The 19,596-nt window shown below is 39.4% G+C and overlaps 1 protein-coding gene across 1 annotated transcript in view; it reads right to left on the bottom strand.

Moving 5' to 3' along the window:
• Positions 1-19,596, bottom strand: part of LOC126298321 (uncharacterized) — an 897,137-nt gene that overhangs the window by 575,834 nt on the left and 301,707 nt on the right. Inside the window, exon 3 of the mRNA XM_049989619.1 lies at positions 3,453-3,535. Coding sequence (XP_049845576.1) covers positions 3,453-3,535 — 83 coding nt within the window. The remainder of the gene's footprint in view (positions 1-3,452; positions 3,536-19,596) is intronic.

The following is a 19,596-nucleotide window of genomic DNA, read 5'->3' as shown; positions in this document are numbered from 1 at the left end:
CCCTTTGCTTCCGCAGCAGTTTTCAAACGCCGTTGTTGTACCACGGTGGCTTTTTTCCAACTCTTACGATCTTGCTTGGCACATGCTCATCTAATGCACATTGTGCGAGGGGTTTGAGCTTTATCCACTGATCCTGAACACTATCTGTACTTGAGATAAAACTTTTGTGTTGAGCTGTTGAGCCGTCAAGTAATTTGAAATCTGCTCTTTTGTCATTTCTGCTAAACGGAAAAATCTTCCTACCTTTTTTAATATTTCTATTTACGGCTGATATCACCGCTCAATCCCTGTTCTCCGCTAACTGTTTCAAATAGTTCTGGTCTGTTTGTCACCAGAAGGTCTAATATGTTATCACCACGAGTCGGTTCTCTGTTTATCTGTACAAGGTAGTTTTCAGATAATGCACTTAAAAAAATTTCACTGACTTCTTTGTCCCTGCCACCCGTTATAAACGTCTGAGTCTCCCAGTCTATATGTGGTAAATTAAAATCTCCACCCAAAACTATAACATGGTGGGGAAATCTACTCTAAATATTTTCCAAATTTTCCTTCGGGTGTTCTGCCACAACAGCTGCTTAGCCAAGGGGTCTATAGAGACATCCAATTACCATATTTGAGTCTGCTTTAACCGTGACCTTCACCCAAATTATTTCTCATTTTTTATCTCCGTCAATTTCCTTCGACACTTTTGCACTTTTTACCGCTATAAACACGCCTCCCTCTTCACTGTCCAGCCTGTCTCTGCGGTATACATTCCAATCTGAGTTTAGAATTTCATTACTGTTTACCTCTGGTTTCAACCAACTTTCCGTCTCTAGTAGTATGTGGGCATTGTGACCGTTAATTCAGCTGCGAACCGTATGCATTTTGCCTTAGATTTTATTGACAGAAATCTAATGCAGCTTGTTGGTGTTACAACACTTGTTCCCTCATACCGAGTGTTCCAATTGTCCGAGGTATACAGTTATCCCACACAGAATAACACCGTATCTGACAATTGTCACTTAACATAATGTGAGCCTTTATCACTATTTACGTTGTTCACACTCCATCGGATCACTTGTCTTGTTCTGATGTGATGCCTAGGGAATGTGTGATGCAGTACACAGCTGTAAGTGCTACGGTTGGCGACAGCGCCACTGTCAGAACGGTAAATACAGAGGTAAGTACCGCCAGTAAGAGACGAGCAATGAACGTCAACAGCGAAGCCTACACGTCTGAGTAACAACGTTCTCTGTAGACGTAAAGTAGCTCATGTCTTAACAAATATTTATCCGTATACATATGATATAGGACTTTCCTGGTTTTGACCAAGAATGTGAGATACTTAAAAAAAAATGTACGAATATAGGGAATGCTGAAACATCGGGCAGTAAGTTTTTTTACTTCTGTCCTTCATAGGCATGAAATTCGCCGACAGCTGTGGATCAGCCACCGAACTGACACAGCTTAGCAATAGAGAACTTTCCGCACAAGAATTCCCCTGCGAAACACTACGAGGTCACTGTTACATGATTACTGAAATTTTTATTATCCATATATATTTTATATTACTGTAATTTGTTGTTACTCACGGAGGTCCATTGTTGGACATGGGGCTCATGACTATCTGATGTTTGGTTTCATTTGCTCTGAAAAGTGGCACGAATTATTAGAGGGAAGTGTTGTGTAAAGTACCGCTCTAAGCGTATGTTCAGTTAGGAGATGTTGGCACATTTAGTCCCAAAGGAGAAAATTGATATGTGACAAACATTTGCTCAAAGATACGAGGCAAGTACCTAAGAAACCGCAAAAAGGTCGACGATAGACGACACCAACCGTCCTTGATACGCAAACCAAAGGGTTTTCAGCATAAAGCACGAAATACTACACTATTGCATTCACATCGAGAGAAACACAGGAATACCAAGCTGTCTAAAGGATTTCACCGTGAAACAGGAAGTAAACAGTTACAACACAACGCAAAAAAAGAAACATTAGAATATCTGTCGACTGTCTGAAGTGTAAGCTCTAAAAATGTTCAGCACACTGCCTCAAGATGTGCGGTGCCTGGCGTCAGGGTTCTTGAGAAATAAAATTGCACAGCATCCATTATACTGGGATGGAGAATTTGACAATAGCGACTCAAGTGATTGGACGAAACAATACTTTTTTCCTCTGTTTTATATGTCACTGTTGTAAACAATTTTCTTGATAATTTATGTGAAAAACTGTTGTAAATAACTTTGTTAGTGTGTCATATGATAAATACTGAATGACTGACAAAAGATGTAAATATAGTAATAAATTAATAATAATATCGTGTTTCATTTGGGCCTTGCTTATTTCGCTGTGTCAGAACCACTATACCTGGTACGTGTAACTGTATGGTCTACACTTTGATGTTTAATATTAAATACTATTTAAAAGACAGTCGTAGCTTGCACAGTGTTCTTTGTCAACTGAAGACCGACGCGTTGTGCCCAGACCGGGCATTATGAGGTTATGTTAAAAAAAATCAGATTATCTGCCGAATCTGCTACTCTGTTCATATGTGTGCTCTATGTGAATATGGACGGGCCTCTGGCTCCATTCTAGTGTACAGCTGTGTTTACAGTTTGCGCACGAGGTCCTGTTCCGCCTTGCAATGCCTGTCGTCGCCTCCATTAGGTTGCCTTTTAACATTTTATTCGGTATCATCTTTTATCTGATGGATGTTTTTGGCAGAAAATTTCTGATTTTGTAACGTAATGTGATCATACTGTACCGGACAAACGTGTCGTTCTTGAGTTAATAAAGAACATTGTGCAATCCAAGACTGTTTTTTTAAACAGTAGCAATAATAATGTTGCTGAACCACCACGCCAAGATGGAATGGAATAATTTTTATAATATTAAATGGTCAGTCGTGGCTAGTAGCGCTAGGATAGAGCTACACATCCCATGACTTGGGATTCAGTCGTCAGTTGTCCCAATGATATTTTTCCTGCCATTTACGGTTTCTTTCACCTCTGGTAATCATATATATACATATACGAGAAAAACTAAACTGCAGCGTGATTCGGAGTTCGCATTAAACTGTAGGTCTCCCTATAAATGCTTGTTTCAATCAATTCACAGTTTGGTGAAATGTTAGGGCATATCGCATCCAGTAGGATCACTCATCCTTTGTGCACGAATCGACGTTCGGGTTGATGAGAATTGTACTTCCAAATTTCCTATTAAGTTCTACCAATCACCAGAAATTTAAGTTTCTGGGAAGTCTTCCTTGCAAGAAGAAGACAAATCTCTGACTCTCAGCTGGGAGCATTTTAACTGCGTAAGGCACTATACAACAATTCATTCTCATACAAGAGATAGCAATTTTTTAAACTACCTACACAGCATATTACATGAAAATGATACAAAATATGGTTATGCCTTTACATTCAGTAACACATTCAGTGAACCGTCACATAACTTCATATACTTACTTCGTGTTGGACGTTTGGAGATGGTAAGTTCATGTAATGGGTCCCTGTGTCATCTCGACTTCCGTCTCTGCTACGAACCAAACCTGGAAGAAAGAGTTCCGTTTAGAATGTCAAAATATACGATTTACTTTGTAGTTATGTGTTTCAATCAGAAACTGCAAGCTTCCATAATTTTCATGTACCAAGTTTCTATAATTTTCATGTACATACTGTGAATTTTTGTCTTGTGAAATGATATTACGAGTATTAGATGACTGTAAATGGCTCAGCTCATATATAGTAATAAGTAGAATTCGAATAAAAAACATTAACATAAAATTAGTAATAGATGAAGGAAGGATCTATATTGTTAGATACTAACTTACGTGACAGAAAGGTCATATCTTATGTACATTTTAGGACATTTTAAGTTTTTTTTATGTAAAAATTTCAAATGTTTCCTATGTGTAACCTATGGATGTAAATTCCAATAAACGCTAATAATGATGACACTGAGATCCGTCTGTCCAGTCTTTTAATTTCTAACTGTTACGTTGCTTGTGATAAGCGAAAAAAGTATCTCAGTCTTTGTTTGACGAAACATTGGAACCATATCTCTGTAGATTTTTACAGTGTGCAGTTTTTCACAAAATGAGTCATTTATACACGTACTGAGCATACAATTTTTAGTGATGAAATTGATTTTATAATGCACAACACTGTATCTGGGAAGTGATATTTTAATGAAATGTGTGTTTCGTCATATGCCTCATGAGAAGTGCATTTCAGTTTAATAGATTACGCCTCTCACTTTCTAGTAATGCCACCTGGATGCAGGTTGATGGCCCCTCATTTTCAGCATGAGGTTCAAATCGGCAGTTGGCACTAGTACATGGCACTGTTCAGTAGAAAATATACTGTAAGTCCAAAATGTTTTAAGATTGGTTTAATAGAAAATAGAGAGAAGTTAAGATAATAGTTTTTGTTATGGCGTAAAGTCAAGCTCCGGCACGCCAGTCGGGAACGAGATAGCAGAGAGGGCAGTGAAGAAGACGTCAGCGTACGATTGGCTGACATCTTCACAGCCCTCTCTGCTTTCTCGTTAGCGACTGGCGTTCCGGTGCTGCACTTTACACCGTAACAGTTTTAATGCTTCAGATGTTCTACACAGTCTCCCCTCAGTTTCGTACAGTTCACAGAACGTTCATACAGACATGTGAAACTGTCAGAATAGGCCTTCTTTGGGATCTTGCACGACTCACTCTTTACAATCACTTGAGTGTTAGTTATGTGGTCAAAGTGAATTTCTGCACTTCATTATTTTGGAGAAGGTTCATATTGGTAACACCAGGTCTCGTCACCATCGATTTATTTTATTTCCTTAAATTTTTATTTATTTTATTTTATTTTTTGGAGAAACGAATTGTGCGCATTTTTCATTTCATCGAAGTTGCGACAGGCATGCGTGTTTCATTCCATTTGTTTTGGGTCAAGGAGTCTGAGATTGTGGTATCGGCCACTATCCGGTCGGCCGCACTTTCAAATACGCGCGCCACCAGTCAAGCTCGTCTCACACAGAATAAGATTCGCTGTAGTTTTACTTGCACACTCATGTCGTCTGCTAACCGGGGAACAGTGTATGTTTCCCGTGACAGGCCTGGTGCTATTTTTCTTGTCAGACTTAGTCGGTTCCCTCCATGCTGCCTGATCAGGCCAATCAGGAGTCCTGCCTGGCATCTGACGTCACAGCTTAAAAGATGGGAAATATGATACAGTGTCACTTAACCCTCGAGACCAAACACAACGTCACGCGCCCGCCGGCCGACCTGCAATCTTTCTCAAACGATTGTAAAGAAACTATTCGAAAAAATATTGATTCTTTCACATCTTATAGCTTAATTCATCAGCTTCATGATGAATTGCTTATTACTTCGTTAATGGTACTATTTACTGTGATATTTTAGGATTAAGTAAACCACGGTATAAATTACGGAAAGCTTGCAGCCAAAAACAGAGGTCTGTATGAATTTTCGTTTGGTGCATGTTAGGTCGTATATTGCAGCATATGAAATGTAGCGAATGTATTGACTTTTTCTGTAAACGTTGTAGGATATTGTTATTTATCACCAATCTTCATGAAATGGATCGTACGTAAAAGCAGTTCGTTCCGAGCTCGCGTGCCAGCGAAAAAAAAGAGAATAAAATATTCTCAAACTTCCTCGTATCTTACAAACTGCTTCAGAAATCGAAAAAAGATTTTTTGATAATGACGGTATGCAAAGGGAAGAGTTTTTCACCATATGATTAATATGCGAAACTTCGATGTCTACCGCGATATTCAAGCGACTACATATTTTTTTAAGGATATAATGTAATATTTAAGCGCCATCCATGGCTGGTGAAAGGCGAATTACTGTGACTTGGGAGCAATATGTCTGAAGATATTACAGTTTATTTTTGTACCAAGAACGAGCATTTGCATAAACTACTGACATGTCTATACATCAGCTGCTATTTTATGATTCTGTCGCAGTTTCAATTGCGTTAGAATGTTAGTGAGACGAATATAAACTCATCTGTATTTTAGTGAAAGAAACCAATTAAATTGACAACAAGGAGTCATACATTTTACTCAAAATTCTTCACTGTTAACGTTTAACTGAAGAAAAATGAGGGTGATAATAGGTTTTGGGAAAATAATTCGTTACTTCTCTTCACATTTCGGTGAAATCTTATATCCCAGTGTATTTTTAATAATAAATGATATCGATTGCAACTGGGTAACGGATTTTATTTCTATATTTCAGTAATCTAAGAAATATGAAAACAATTAACAGCACATACCATGCCATCTTTTTTATCCTATCCCTCTACAGAAAGAGGGATTGCACTTTTTCACCACAAACATGTTTTCGTTTGTCAAAGATATTGGTAATCTGCTTACACCTTGATAGATAGTTGAATGGATTTTGCAAATTTAAACGTTTTCGTATTTCTCAGATTATTGACATGTAGCACTAAAATACTTCGGCCAGTGTCTGTCCGCAACGTTCATTACTAGAAACCCACCAGATTATTGGGTTCCACTAAAACATCAATAGAATATCGATTTATTTTCGCCAGACTTCTTATTCCCACTAATTTTCTTCAGAGACACATTTTCAGAGGCGTGTTTTGAGTAATACGTTAAATTCCCTTGTTGCCATGTCTAAATCTACTTCTTTCGCCAAAACACCGCAGAGTCTGTAGATATTCATGTCACTAACATTCTAATGCGGTTGAAACTGCGAAAGAATAATAAAACAGCAACTGACGGAAAGACGAGTCAATAGTTTACGAAAATGCCCCTTCTTGGTATAAAAAACAAGTAAAAGCTCCTCATAGATAATGTTCTAAATTCAAAGTAATTCTCTTTTCACCAGCTATCAATGGCGCTTAAATTTTACATCATTTCTCTGAAAAAAGCCTATATTCGCTTCAGTTATGTCGGTGCAGTTATGGAAGTTTCACATATTAATCATGCAGCGAAATACTCTTTTCTGCGTACTGTTACTGCCCATTTACAAGATACGAGGAATTATGTGAATATTCCATTCTGGCTTTTTCACTGGTGGACGAGTCCGCCCCGATAGTTGAATGGTGGCGGAACGGTAACTCAGCGTGTTCGGTCAGAGGGTTACCTGCACTCTGTAATAAATAAGAAAAAAATATAAAGAAAACCACAACTAAGTACATCGATGAACAACGAAGTTTGACGTGTGTGTTACGACATCCGCCCCGAACAGATGCAACGAACAAAAGTGAAAAAACATGAGAATAAAAAAAAAAGTTCAGCGTGTCGGACTGCCGTCCTAAGGGGCCCGGGTTCGATTCCCGGCTGGGTCGGGGATTTTCTCCTCTCAGAGACTGGGTGTTGTGTTGTCTTCATCATCATTTCATCCCAATCCGGCGCGCAGGTCGCCCAATGTGGCGTCGAATGCAATAAGACTTGCACCAAGGCGGCCGGACCTGCCCCGTCAGGGGAGTCCCGGCCAACGACGCCAAACTCTCATTTCCATTTACCAGTGCGCGAGCTCCGGACGAAGCGCTATACACACGATCCAGTTCGTCGAGACAGGTATTAGGTACCAGTATTCCAAAGTTTAAAGAAAAATTCAATACCTTACCTACATTACATTGTTGTTGTAGTCTTCAGTCCTCAGACTGGTTTGATGCAGCTCACCGTGCTACTCTATCCTGTGCAAGCTTCTTCATCTCCCAGTACTTACTGCAACCTACATCCTTCTGAATCTGCTAAGTGTATTCATCTCTTGGTCTCCCTCTACGATTTTTACCCTTCACACTGCCCTCCAAAGCGAAATTTGTGATCCCTCGATGCCTCAAGACATGTCCTACCAACCGATCCCTTCTTCTAGTCAAGTTGTGCCACAAACTTCTCTTCTCCCCAATCCTATTCAATACCTCCTCATTAGTTCGTGATCTACCCACGTGATCTTCAACATTGTTCTGTAGCACCACATTTCGACAGCTTCTATTCTCTTCTTGTCCAAAATATTTATTGTCCACGTTTCACTTCCATACATGGCTACACTCCATACAAATACTTTCAGAAACGACTTCCTGACACTTAAATCTATACTCGATGTTAACAAATTTCTCTTCTTCAGAAACGCTTTCCTTGCCATTGTCAGTCTACATTTTACATCCTCTCTACTTCGACCATCATCAGTCATTTTGCTCCCCAAATAGCTAAATTCCTTTGCTACTTTAAGTGTCTCATTTCCTAATCTAATTCCTTTAGCAGCACCCGACTTAATTCGACTACATTCCATATCCTCGTTTTGCTCTTGTTGATGTTCATATTATTCCCTCCGTTCAAGACACTGTCCATTCCGTTCAACTGCTCTTCCAAGTGCTTTGCTGTCTCTGACAGAATTACAATGTCTTCGGCGAACCTCAAACTTTTTATTGCTTCTCCCTGGATTTTAATACCTACTCCAAATTTTTCTTTTGTTCCCTTTACTGCTTGCTCAATATACAGATTGAATAACATCGGGGAGAAGCTTCAACCCTGTCTTACTCCCTTCCCAACAACTGCTTCCCTTTCATGTCCCTCGACTCCTATAACTGCCATCTGGTTTCTGTACAAATTGTAAATAGCCTTTCGCTTCCTGTATTTTACCCCTGCCACCTTCAGAATTTGAAAGAGAGTATTCCTGTCAACATTGTCAAAAGCTTTCTCTAAGTCTACAAATACTAGAAACGTAGGTTTGCCTTTTCTTACTCTTTCTTCTACGATAAGTCGTAAGGTCAGTATTGCCTCACGTGTTCCAACATTTCTACGGAATCCAAACTGATCTTCGCCGAGGTCGGCTTCTACCAGTTTTTCCATTCGTCTGTAAATAATTCGCGTTAGTATTTTGCAGCTGTGACTTATTAAACTGATAGTTCGGTAATTTTCACATCTGTCAACAACTGCTTCCTTTGGGATTGGAATTATTATATTCTTCTTGAAGTCTGAGGGTATTTCGCCTGTCTCGTACATCTTGCTTACCAGATGGTTGAGTTTTGTCAGGACTGGCCCTACCAAGGCCGTCAGTAGTTCTAATGGAATGTTGTCTACTCCCGAGGCCTTGTTTCGACTCGGGTCTTACAGTTCTCTGTCAAACTCTTCACGCAGTATCGTATCTCCCATTTCATCCTCATCTACATCCTCTTTCATTTCCAAAATATTGTCCTCAAGTACATCGCCCTTGTATAGACCCTCTATATACTCCTTCCACCTTTCTGCTTTCCCCTCTTTGCTTAGAACTGGGTTTCCACCTGAGCTCTTGATATTCATACAAGTGGCTCTCTTTTCTCCAAAGGTCTCTTTAATTTTCCTGTAGGCTGTGTCTATCTTACCCCTAGTGAGATAAGCCTCTACAGCCTTACATTTATCCTCTATCCATTCCTGCTTAGCCATTTTGGACATTCTGTCGATCTCATTTTTGAGACGTTTGTATTCCCTTTTGCCTGCTTCAATTACTGCGTTTTTATATTATCTCCTTTCATCAATTAAATTCAATATTCCTTCTGTTACCCTAGGATTTCTACTAGCCCTCGTCTTTTTACCTACTTGATCCTCTGCTGCCATCACTATTTCATCCCTCAGAGCTACTGTACTTCTTTCCCCCATTCCTGCCAATTTTTCCCTTATGCTGTCCCTGAATCTCTGTACAACCTCTGGTTTACTCAGTTTATCCAGGTCCCATCTTCTTAAATTCACACCTTTTTGCAATTTCTTCATTGCAATTTCTACATTACATTCAGATCAGTATATGACCTAACATGGACCAAACACTAATTCCCAACATTCTTGCAGTAGTGTAGTTAGTCCTAAAATATCACAATAAATATGGCCATTAACGAAATTATAGGCAGTTCACCATAGAGCTGACTAATGAAGCTGTAAGATGTGCGGGAATAAAAATGTTTACCATATTGTTTCTTCACAGTCGTTTGAGAAAGTCAGCAGTTCAGCCAGCTTGCGCGTCCTGCAGTTCACGGAGTCTAGCAAGCAAGCCAGCTTCCGTGCCGACCCATACATTGTGTTAGAGACGTAGCATACGCGGTAGCCGTCACCCCCACCTTCTAGCCGACAGTAATTTGACCCATCTAGCAAATTTGTGGAGAATCTTACTCTGTGTGAGACGGGCCATAGGCCGCCGCGTTTCTAGCAGCCGCCGCTGCGGCACGAGGGCGCAGCCACGAATGATTACGCCGCTTGTCGACGAGATGCAAGCATCACCTGTCTAGAGCTCCGGCGACGGCGGTATTTAAGTTCAAACGTTCGTGCACTGAGCCCAGTCCGCTACCGCCGCCGGTGGAAACAATGCCGTGACCGTCGGGACAGGCGCCGCATTAAGCATCTCCAACGGGAGTTCGGTCGCCGCCTAGCGGATTGGAAGTTGGAACAGTGGGAGGATAGGAAGTCCACCTTTCTCCTTCAGCATAAATCGGATTGGGCTGTCGTCCGAGTCCTGCGTCGTACCACCTTGCGGACCCACCACCCCGTCCAGACGGACGGTGGTCTCACGTATGATACCCTTCGTGTGGGGGAAACCCTGGCTGATGTACTTGAGGCACAAAACCAACTGCTCGTCCTGAACCCCACGCCAGGGTGACCAAGGTATCCTGAGGGCTGTGGCCCTCAGACCACCACTTATAGCCCCTCGCCTTACGTCCACGGCGGAAGTGTCCCGAATCCTCCGGAGGAAACGTGGTAATTCGGCCCCCGGCCTGGATGGGATCGTCAACGAACACCTCCGTCGGCTACCACGTAAACCCCTGGTCCTATTCACCAGGATATTGAACTGCTGTCTTCAGAGTGGCCTTTTCCCTCCGCAGTGGAAACAGGCAAAGCTTATTGCAATACCAAAGCCTTCTAAGGACCCTACAGTCCCTACCAACAGCAGGCCCACCAGCTTTCTGAACACCATGGCGAAAGTTCTGTAGTCTCTCATACTCCACCACATTTCCCAGCCTCTGGCAGCAGCCGGGACGATCCGTCCCGAACAGTGTGGATTTACCTCACACCTCTCTGCTCAACTGCAAGTTCTCCGGATCACAGAGTACATCATCAAGGGTTTTAACTCCACCATGTCGACGGCAGGGGTCTTCTTGGACGTGCAGAATGCTTATGATATGATCTGGCAGGACAACCTGGTGTATAAGATGCTGACGCAAAGGACCATCCCTGACATCTACGTTAAGATTGTGGATGATTTTCTACGCCAGAGGACTTTCCTCGCTGCTTCCGCCGCCACGCATAATACATCGTCCATAAAGGGATAAAGTTGACTAGGGCCTTGTACCCACTCTTCTCCAGCAGAGAGCTGAATTTAGATACCAAGTTCCGGCTGTATCACACCGTTGCACTACCCTCACTAACATATTGTTCCTCTGCGTGGGCTACGATTAGTAAGTCTCGGATGCTGCCGCTCCGTGCCTACAGAATAAAGTTCTCCGGTGGAGTCTTCACGGCCCTCTGCTCACCAGGATTGTCACTTTGCACGAGGAGACAAATACGAATCTCTCAAGATGACCAACCACCGTAAGACTCGACAACTATACAGTAATTTGGAAGCCCTCAGTGAGACGGTCGCTGGACTACAAACCATCGGTACCACAGTTCCACGGCGAAGGTACCGACACCCCGTTCCGTTCACCATCCTGGAGGACTCAGATTCAGGCTCTGACGGACGATAGGCCCACTACGACCACGTTTTTATTTCCGTTCCGTACAATCACTAGCAGTGGCTTGTTCTCGTCCAGCCACTTTTTTCCTTCGCCGTACAGTTGGATCATTACTGCACCCCTCCTCTATACTTCCAACGTCGGAGGGTGGCACTCCTTCAAAGTGCTATGCTCAGGTGTTATTCAGCCGTTGCTTTGAGTCTCCTCTCACTTGTCAACCGAGACAGTTGGACCGAATCTGAACCGGTGACGCTGTGTAATACTAAACTGCCACGAGAAAGCACTGAACCAATTTTTATGTATTTGCCAGTTGAATAACATTTACAGACTTTCATAGTGGCCAGGGCTCGACATCTTTTGAATAGACATTGTATTGGAGAGTGGCAGATTTATAAATATTTTGTATCCGTATGTATTTTTACATTCAAGTCTACACCTAGCGACTGACGCTGGAAATGCAGCAACGGAGTTACGTGTTATTTTTACGATTTGATTTCAGATGCAGAGTAAATTAATATCTTAATTCTCTGTACATGAGAGGCATCTGTCCCTTCCTCCTCTATCCACTAAAGAACCATACAGTATGCAAGGAAGTCTCTTTCAAAACATTCCGGGGATTGTATTGAACACTCGATTTCGAGGTTTTGCTTCATTGCGTTTTGTGACACAACATTGACACACCGTGGTCGCACGCCCACTTGCTGCACACAACTGAGTGGTCGAATGAACTTTCGTTTTCAGTTGTTAGTTCAAACTGCCGCCGTAGTTCTTGCGCTGACCTCTCTTAAGTGCCAGGAATAAAAGAGTCTCAGAACATTTTGGATGGGCGGTATTCTGTATTCACTATTCCTTTTTCTTGGTAAGTAGCGCGGGGTAGCCGCACGGTCTAGGGCGTCTTGTCACGGTCCACGTGGCTCCCCTCTTCGGAGGTTCGAGTCCTCTCTCGGGCGTGGGTGTGTGTGTTGTCCATAGCGTAGTGTGTAGGCTTAGGGACCGACGACCTCAGCAGTTTGGTCCCCTAAGACCTTACCACATTACCACAAATTCCCAAATTTCCATGATAAGTAGAAGTTATTTCATTATTGATAATTTGTGAGAACGTTTGAGTTTTATCTTTAAGAATGCCTAAAAAGATACCTTAATTCCTTTTGTCTTGTTTTTACGTGTCCGCTGATTATGGCTATCTCCTGGGATGCGAAATTTACTATTGATGTAGATAACAAAGCGCAGTCTAGTCTGTTCATTCTTGTTATAAAAGGAATTGGTACACAAGAGTTCATAGTGTTGTTAACTGTAGCAGATGACTGAATCTCTTTAAATTTAGATGTTCAGATGACATAATATGACCTATACTACTGGTGACTTTATTATTATTCTTATCATGCCATATCAGCTGACCTCAAGGAATATTATTGAAAGGGAAACAGGGCAACCAAGAGCACAGGAAGACTTTAGTGCAATAAAATTGAATGACAAGTGCACTAACAAACAATCAGAAATTGAAAATATTTTGAATAATCATTTTTTAAATGTTGTGGAGAAAATAGGATCTAGATCTTCACTAGAAGAGGCAAGGCTATTAATAGAAGAGGCCATACCTGCACAGTTTGAAACAGCTGTAATTCCACCAACCTCTCCCTCTGAAATCAGTAAAATAATAAACTCACTGAAAAGTAAAAGCTCTTACGGAATTGATGGCATTTCCAGCAAAGTACTTAAAGCTTGTTCCCCACAGATAAGTAGAATTCTCAGCCACGTATGTAATAGCTCTTTGGAGCAGGGTGTTTTCCCTGATAGACTGAAATATGCCATTGTAAAACCATTGCATAAAAAGGGGGATATGTCGGATGTCAACAACTACCGCCCAATCTCTCTTCTGACAGCTCTATCAAAAATTTTTGAGAAAGTAATGTATTCAAGAGTAGCCTCCCATATTTGTAAAAATAAAGTACTAACAAAATGTCAGTTTGGTTTTCAGAAAGGCTTTTCAACAGAAAATGCTATATATGCTTTCACTGATCAAATATTAAATGCTCTGAATAACCGGACATCACCCATTGGTATTTTTTGTGATCTCTCAAAGGCCTTTGATTGTGTAAATCATGGAATTCTTTTAGATAAGCTAAATCATTATGGTTTGAGTGGGGCAGTGCACAAATGGTTTAATTCATACTTAACTGGAAGAATGCAGAAAGTTGAAATAAGTGGTTCGTGTAATGTTAAAACAGCTGATTCCTCAAACTGGGGTGCTATCAAGCACGGGGTCCCACAGGGTTCGGTCTTAGGTCCTTTACTGTTCTTGATATACATTAATGACTTACCATTCCACATTGATGAAGATGCAAAGTTAGTTCTTTTTGCTGATGATACAAGTATAGTAATAACATCCAAAAACCAAGAACTAAGTGATGTAATTGTAAATGATGTTTTTCACAAAATTATTAAGTGGTTCTCAGCAAACGGACTCTCTTTAAATTTTGATAAAACACAGTATATACAGTTCCGTACAGTAAGTGGCAAAACTCCAGTAATAAATATAGAATTTGAACAGAAGTCTGTAGCTAAGGTAGAATTTTCAAAATTTTTAGGTGTGTCCATTGATGAGAGGTTAAACTGGAAGCAACACATTGATGGTCTGCTGAAACGTCTGAGTTCAGCTACGTATGCTATTAGGGTTATTGCAAATTTTGGTGATAAGAATCTCAGTAAATTAGCTTACTATGCCTACTTTCATTCACTGCTTTCGTATGGCATCATATTCTGGGGTAATTCATCGTTGAGTAGAAAAGTATTCATTGCACAAAAACGTGTAATCAGAATAATTGCTGGAGCCCACCCACGGTCATCCTGCAGACATCTATTTAAGGATCTAGGGATCCTCACAGTAACCTCACAGTATATATATTCCCGTATGAAATTTGTTGATAATAATCCAACCCAATTCAAAAGTAATAGCAGTGTGCATACCTATAACACCAGGAGAAAGGATGATCTTCCCTATGCAGGGTTAAATCTGACTTTGGCACAGAAAGGGGTAAATTATGCTGCCACAAAAGTCTTTGGGCACCTACCAAACAGCATCAAAAGCCTGACAGATAGCCAACTAACATTTAAAAATAAATTAAAAGAATTTCTAGATGACAACTCCTTCTACTCATTGGCTGAATTTTTAGATATAAAGTAAGTAAAAAAAAAAAAAAAAAACTTAATAATTAGTGTCATGCAATATTTTGTGTAATGTAATTTCTTGTACAGACATCTTTTATTAACCTGACACGTTCCACATCATTACGAAGTGTCGTATTCATGATCTATGGAACAAGTATTAATCTAATCTAATCTAATCTAAAAGGTAAACGCCAGTACCTATTTTATAAGAGGAATTGGTACACAAGAATTCATAGTGTTGTTAACTGTAGCAGATGACTGAATCTCTTTAAATTTAGATGTACAGATGACATAATATGACCTATACTACTGGTGACTTTATTATTCTTCTTATCATGCCATATCAGCTGACCTCAAGGAATAAAAAGGTAAACGCCAGTACCTATCTTATAAGAGGAATTGGTACACAAGAGTTCATAGTGTTGTTAACTGTAGCAGATGACTGAATCTCTTTAAATTTAGATGTTCAGATGACATAATATGACCTATACTACTGGTGACTTTATTATTCTTCTTATCATGCCATATCAGCTGACCTCAAGGAATAAAAAGGTAAACGCCAGTACCTATCTTATAAGAGGAATTGGTACACAAGAGTTCATAGTGTTGTTAACTGTAGCAGATGACTGAATCTCTTTAAATTTAGATGTTCAGATGACATAATATGACCTATACTACTGGTGACTTTATTATTCTTCTTATCATGCCATATCAGCTGACCTCAAGGAATAAAAAGGTAAACGCCAGTACCTATCTTATAAGAGGAATTGGTACACAAGAGTTCATAGTGTTGTTAACTGTAGCAGATGACTGAATCTCTTTAAATTTAGATGTTCAGATGACATAATATGACCTATACTACTGGTGACTTTATTATTCTTCTTATCATGCCATATCAGCTGACCTCAAGGAATAAAAAGGTAAACGCCAGTACCTATCTTATAAGAGGAATTGGTACACAAGAGTTCATCGTGTTGTTAACTGTAGCAGATGACTGAATCTCTTTAAATTTAGATGTTCAGATGACATAATATGACCTATACTACTGGTGACTTTATTATTCTTCTTATCATGCCATATCAGCTGACCTCAAGGAATAAAAAGGTAAACGTCAGTACCTATCTTATAAGAGGAATTGGTACACAAGAATTCATAGTGTTGTTAACTGTAGCAGATGACTGAATCTCTTTAAATTTAGATGTTCAGATGACATAATATGACCTATACTACTGGTGACTTTATTATTCTTCTTATCATGCCATATCAGCTGACCTCAAGTAATAAAAAGGTAAACGCCAGTACCTATCTTATAAGAGGAATTGGTACACAAGAGTTCATAGTGTTGTTAACTGTAGCAGATGACTGAATCTCTTTAAATTTAGATGTTCAGATGACATATTATGACCTATACTACTGGTGACTTTATTATTCTTCTTATCATGCCATATCAGCTGACCACAAGGAATAAAAAGGTAAACGCCAGTACCTATCTTATAAGAGGAATTGGTACACAAGAGTTCATAGTGTTGTTAACTGTAGCAGATGACTGAATCTCTTTAAATTTAGATGTTCAGATGACATAATATGACCTATACTACTGGTGACTTTATTATTCTTCTTATCATGCCATATCAGCTGACCTCAAGGAATAAAAAGGTAAACGCCAGTACCTATCTTATAAGAGGAATTGGTACACAAGAGTTCATAGTGTTGTTAACTGTAGCAGATGACTGAATCTCTTTAAATTTAGATGTTCAGATGACATAATATGACCTATACTACTGGTGACTTTATTATTCTTCTTATCATGCCATATCAGCTGACCTCAAGGAATAAAAAGGTAAACGCCAGTACCTATCTTATAAGAGGAATTGGTACACAAGAGTTCATAGTGTTGTTAACTGTAGCAGATGACTGAATCTCTTTAAATTTAGATGTTCAGATGACATAATATGACCTATACTACTGGTGACTTTATTATTCTTCTTATCATGCCATATCAGCTGACCTCAAGGAATAAAAAGGTAAACGCCAGTACCTATCTTATAAGAGGAATTGCTACACAAGAGTTCATAGTGTTGTTAACTGTAGCTTCCACAGTGCAAAAAATTTAGAAACTAAAAAATTTTGTGTAGAGCAACATATGGAAGCATGTGCCACTGAACTTAAACTAAAGGATGGCACTTTCATAATTGTAACAGTGTATAGGTCACCCTCAGGGAATTTCCAGCTATTTCTGGAAAACTTGGATGCTTTGTTGTGCTATCTGTCAGACAGGGGGAAGCAAATTATCATTTGTGGGGATTTCAATGTTGATTCCCTGAAAGAGTGTAATAGGAAGAATGACCTTTTAGTATTACTCAGTTCTTTCAATTTGAGCTCCGTCATTGATTTTCCTACTCGGATAACAAAGAACAGCAGTACATTGATAGATAACTTTTTTATAGACCAAGATAAGTTTAAGGACATAAATGCTTATCCTGTTGAGAATGGTCTTTCAGATCATAGTGCACAGCTTGTTACAGTACATGACATAGCTCCATGCAGTATAATAAATCAGACTTTCAAAGCAGTGCGTTCAATTAACAATATAAATATTGCAAACTTTAGGGAAAGCCTACAGCAGCTAGACTGGGATGAAGTGTATAAGGAACCCGATGCAAACTTGAAATATAACTTATTTCACAATACATTTTTAAGGGTATTTGAAAATTGTTTTCCCAAGAAAATAGTTAAACATAATTCCAAGAAAACATATAAAAAACCTTGGCTAACTAAAGGAATAAGAATATCTTGCAACCGCAAAAGAGAACTGTATCTAACAGCAAGATGGAGTACTGACCCCGAAATTGTTCAATATTATAAAAACTATTGTGCGGTACTAAGAAAAGTTATTAAAAAGTCCAGAAGCATGTGTATCATGTCTGAGATCAGTAACTCTGATAATAAAATTAAAGCAATTTGGAATATTATTGAAAGGGAAACAGGGCAACCAAGAGCACAGGAAGACTTTAGTGCAATAAAATTGAATGACAAGTGCACTAACAAACAATCAGAAATTGAAAATATTTTGAATAATCATTTTTTAAATGTTGTGGAGAAAATAGGATCTAGATCTTCACTAGAAGAGGCAAGGCTATTAATAGAAGAGGCCATACCTGCACAGTTTGAAACAGCTGTAATTCCACCAACCTCTCCCTCTGAAATCAGTAAAATAATAAACTCACTGAAAAGTAAAAGCTCTTACGGAATTGATGGCATTTCCAGCAAAGTACTTAAAGCTTGTTCCCCACAGATAAGTAGAATTCTCAGCCACGTATGTAATAGCTCTTTGGAGCAGGGTGTTTTCCCTGATAGACTGAAATATGCCATTGTAAAACCATTGCATAAAAAGGGGGATATGTCGGATGTCAACAACTACCGCCCAATCTCTCTTCTGACAGCTCTATCAAAAATTTTTGAGAAAGTAATGTATTCAAGAGTAGCCTCCCATATTTGTAAAAATAAAGTACTAACAAAATGTCAGTTTGGTTTTCAGAAAGGCTTTTCAACAGAAAATGCTATATATGCTTTCACTGATCAAATATTAAATGCTCTGAATAACCGGACATCACCCATTGGTATTTTTTGTGATCTCTCAAAGGCCTTTGATTGTGTAAATCATGGAATTCTTTTAGATAAGCTAAATCATTATGGTTTGAGTGGGGCAGTGCACAAATGGTTTAATTCATACTTAACTGGAAGAATGCAGAAAGTTGAAATAAGTGGTTCGTGTAATGTTAAAACAGCTGATTCCTCAAACTGGGGTGCTATCAAGCACGGGGTCCCACAGGGTTCGGTCTTAGGTCCTTTACTGTTCTTGATATACATTAATGACTTACCATTCCACATTGATGAAGATGCAAAGTTAGTTCTTTTTGCTGATGATACAAGTATAGTAATAACATCCAAAAACCAAGAACTAAGTGATGTAATTGTAAATGATGTTTTTCACAAAATTATTAAGTGGTTCTCAGCAAACGGACTCTCTTTAAATTTTGATAAAACACAGTATATACAGTTCCGTACAGTAAGTGGCAAAACTCCAGTAATAAATATAGAATTTGAACAGAAGTCTGTAGCTAAGGTAGAATTTTCAAAATTTTTAGGTGTGTCCATTGATGAGAGGTTAAACTGGAAGCAACACATTGATGGTCTGCTGAAACGTCTGAGTTCAGCTACGTATGCTATTAGGGTTATTGCAAATTTTGGTGATAAGAATCTCAGTAAATTAGCTTACTATGCCTACTTTCATTCACTGCTTTCGTATGGCATCATATTCTGGGGTAATTCATCGTTGAGTAGAAAAGTATTCATTGCACAAAAACGTGTAATCAGAATAATTGCTGGAGCCCACCCACGGTCATCCTGCAGACATCTATTTAAGGATCTAGGGATCCTCACAGTAACCTCACAGTATATATATTCCCTTATGAAATTTGTTGATAATAATCCAACCCAATTCAAAAGTAATAGCAGTGTGCATACCTATAACACCAGGAGAAAGGATGATCTTCACTATGCAGGGTTAAATCTGACTTTGGCACAGAAAGGGGTAAATTATGCTGCCACAAAAGTCTTTGGGCACCTACCAAACAGCATCAAAAGCCTGACAGATAGCCAACTAACATTTAAAAATAAATTAAAAGAATTTCTAGATGACAAATCCTTCTACTCATTGGCTGAATTTTTAGATATAAAGTAAGTAAAAAAAAAAAAA

This window comes from Schistocerca gregaria, chromosome X (genome assembly GCF_023897955.1).
Source record: "Schistocerca gregaria isolate iqSchGreg1 chromosome X, iqSchGreg1.2, whole genome shotgun sequence".
Taxonomy (NCBI): Eukaryota; Metazoa; Arthropoda; class Insecta; order Orthoptera; family Acrididae; genus Schistocerca; species Schistocerca gregaria.
The sequence above is the reverse complement of the archived record's forward strand: the minus strand, read 5'-3'. Positions and strand labels throughout refer to the sequence as shown.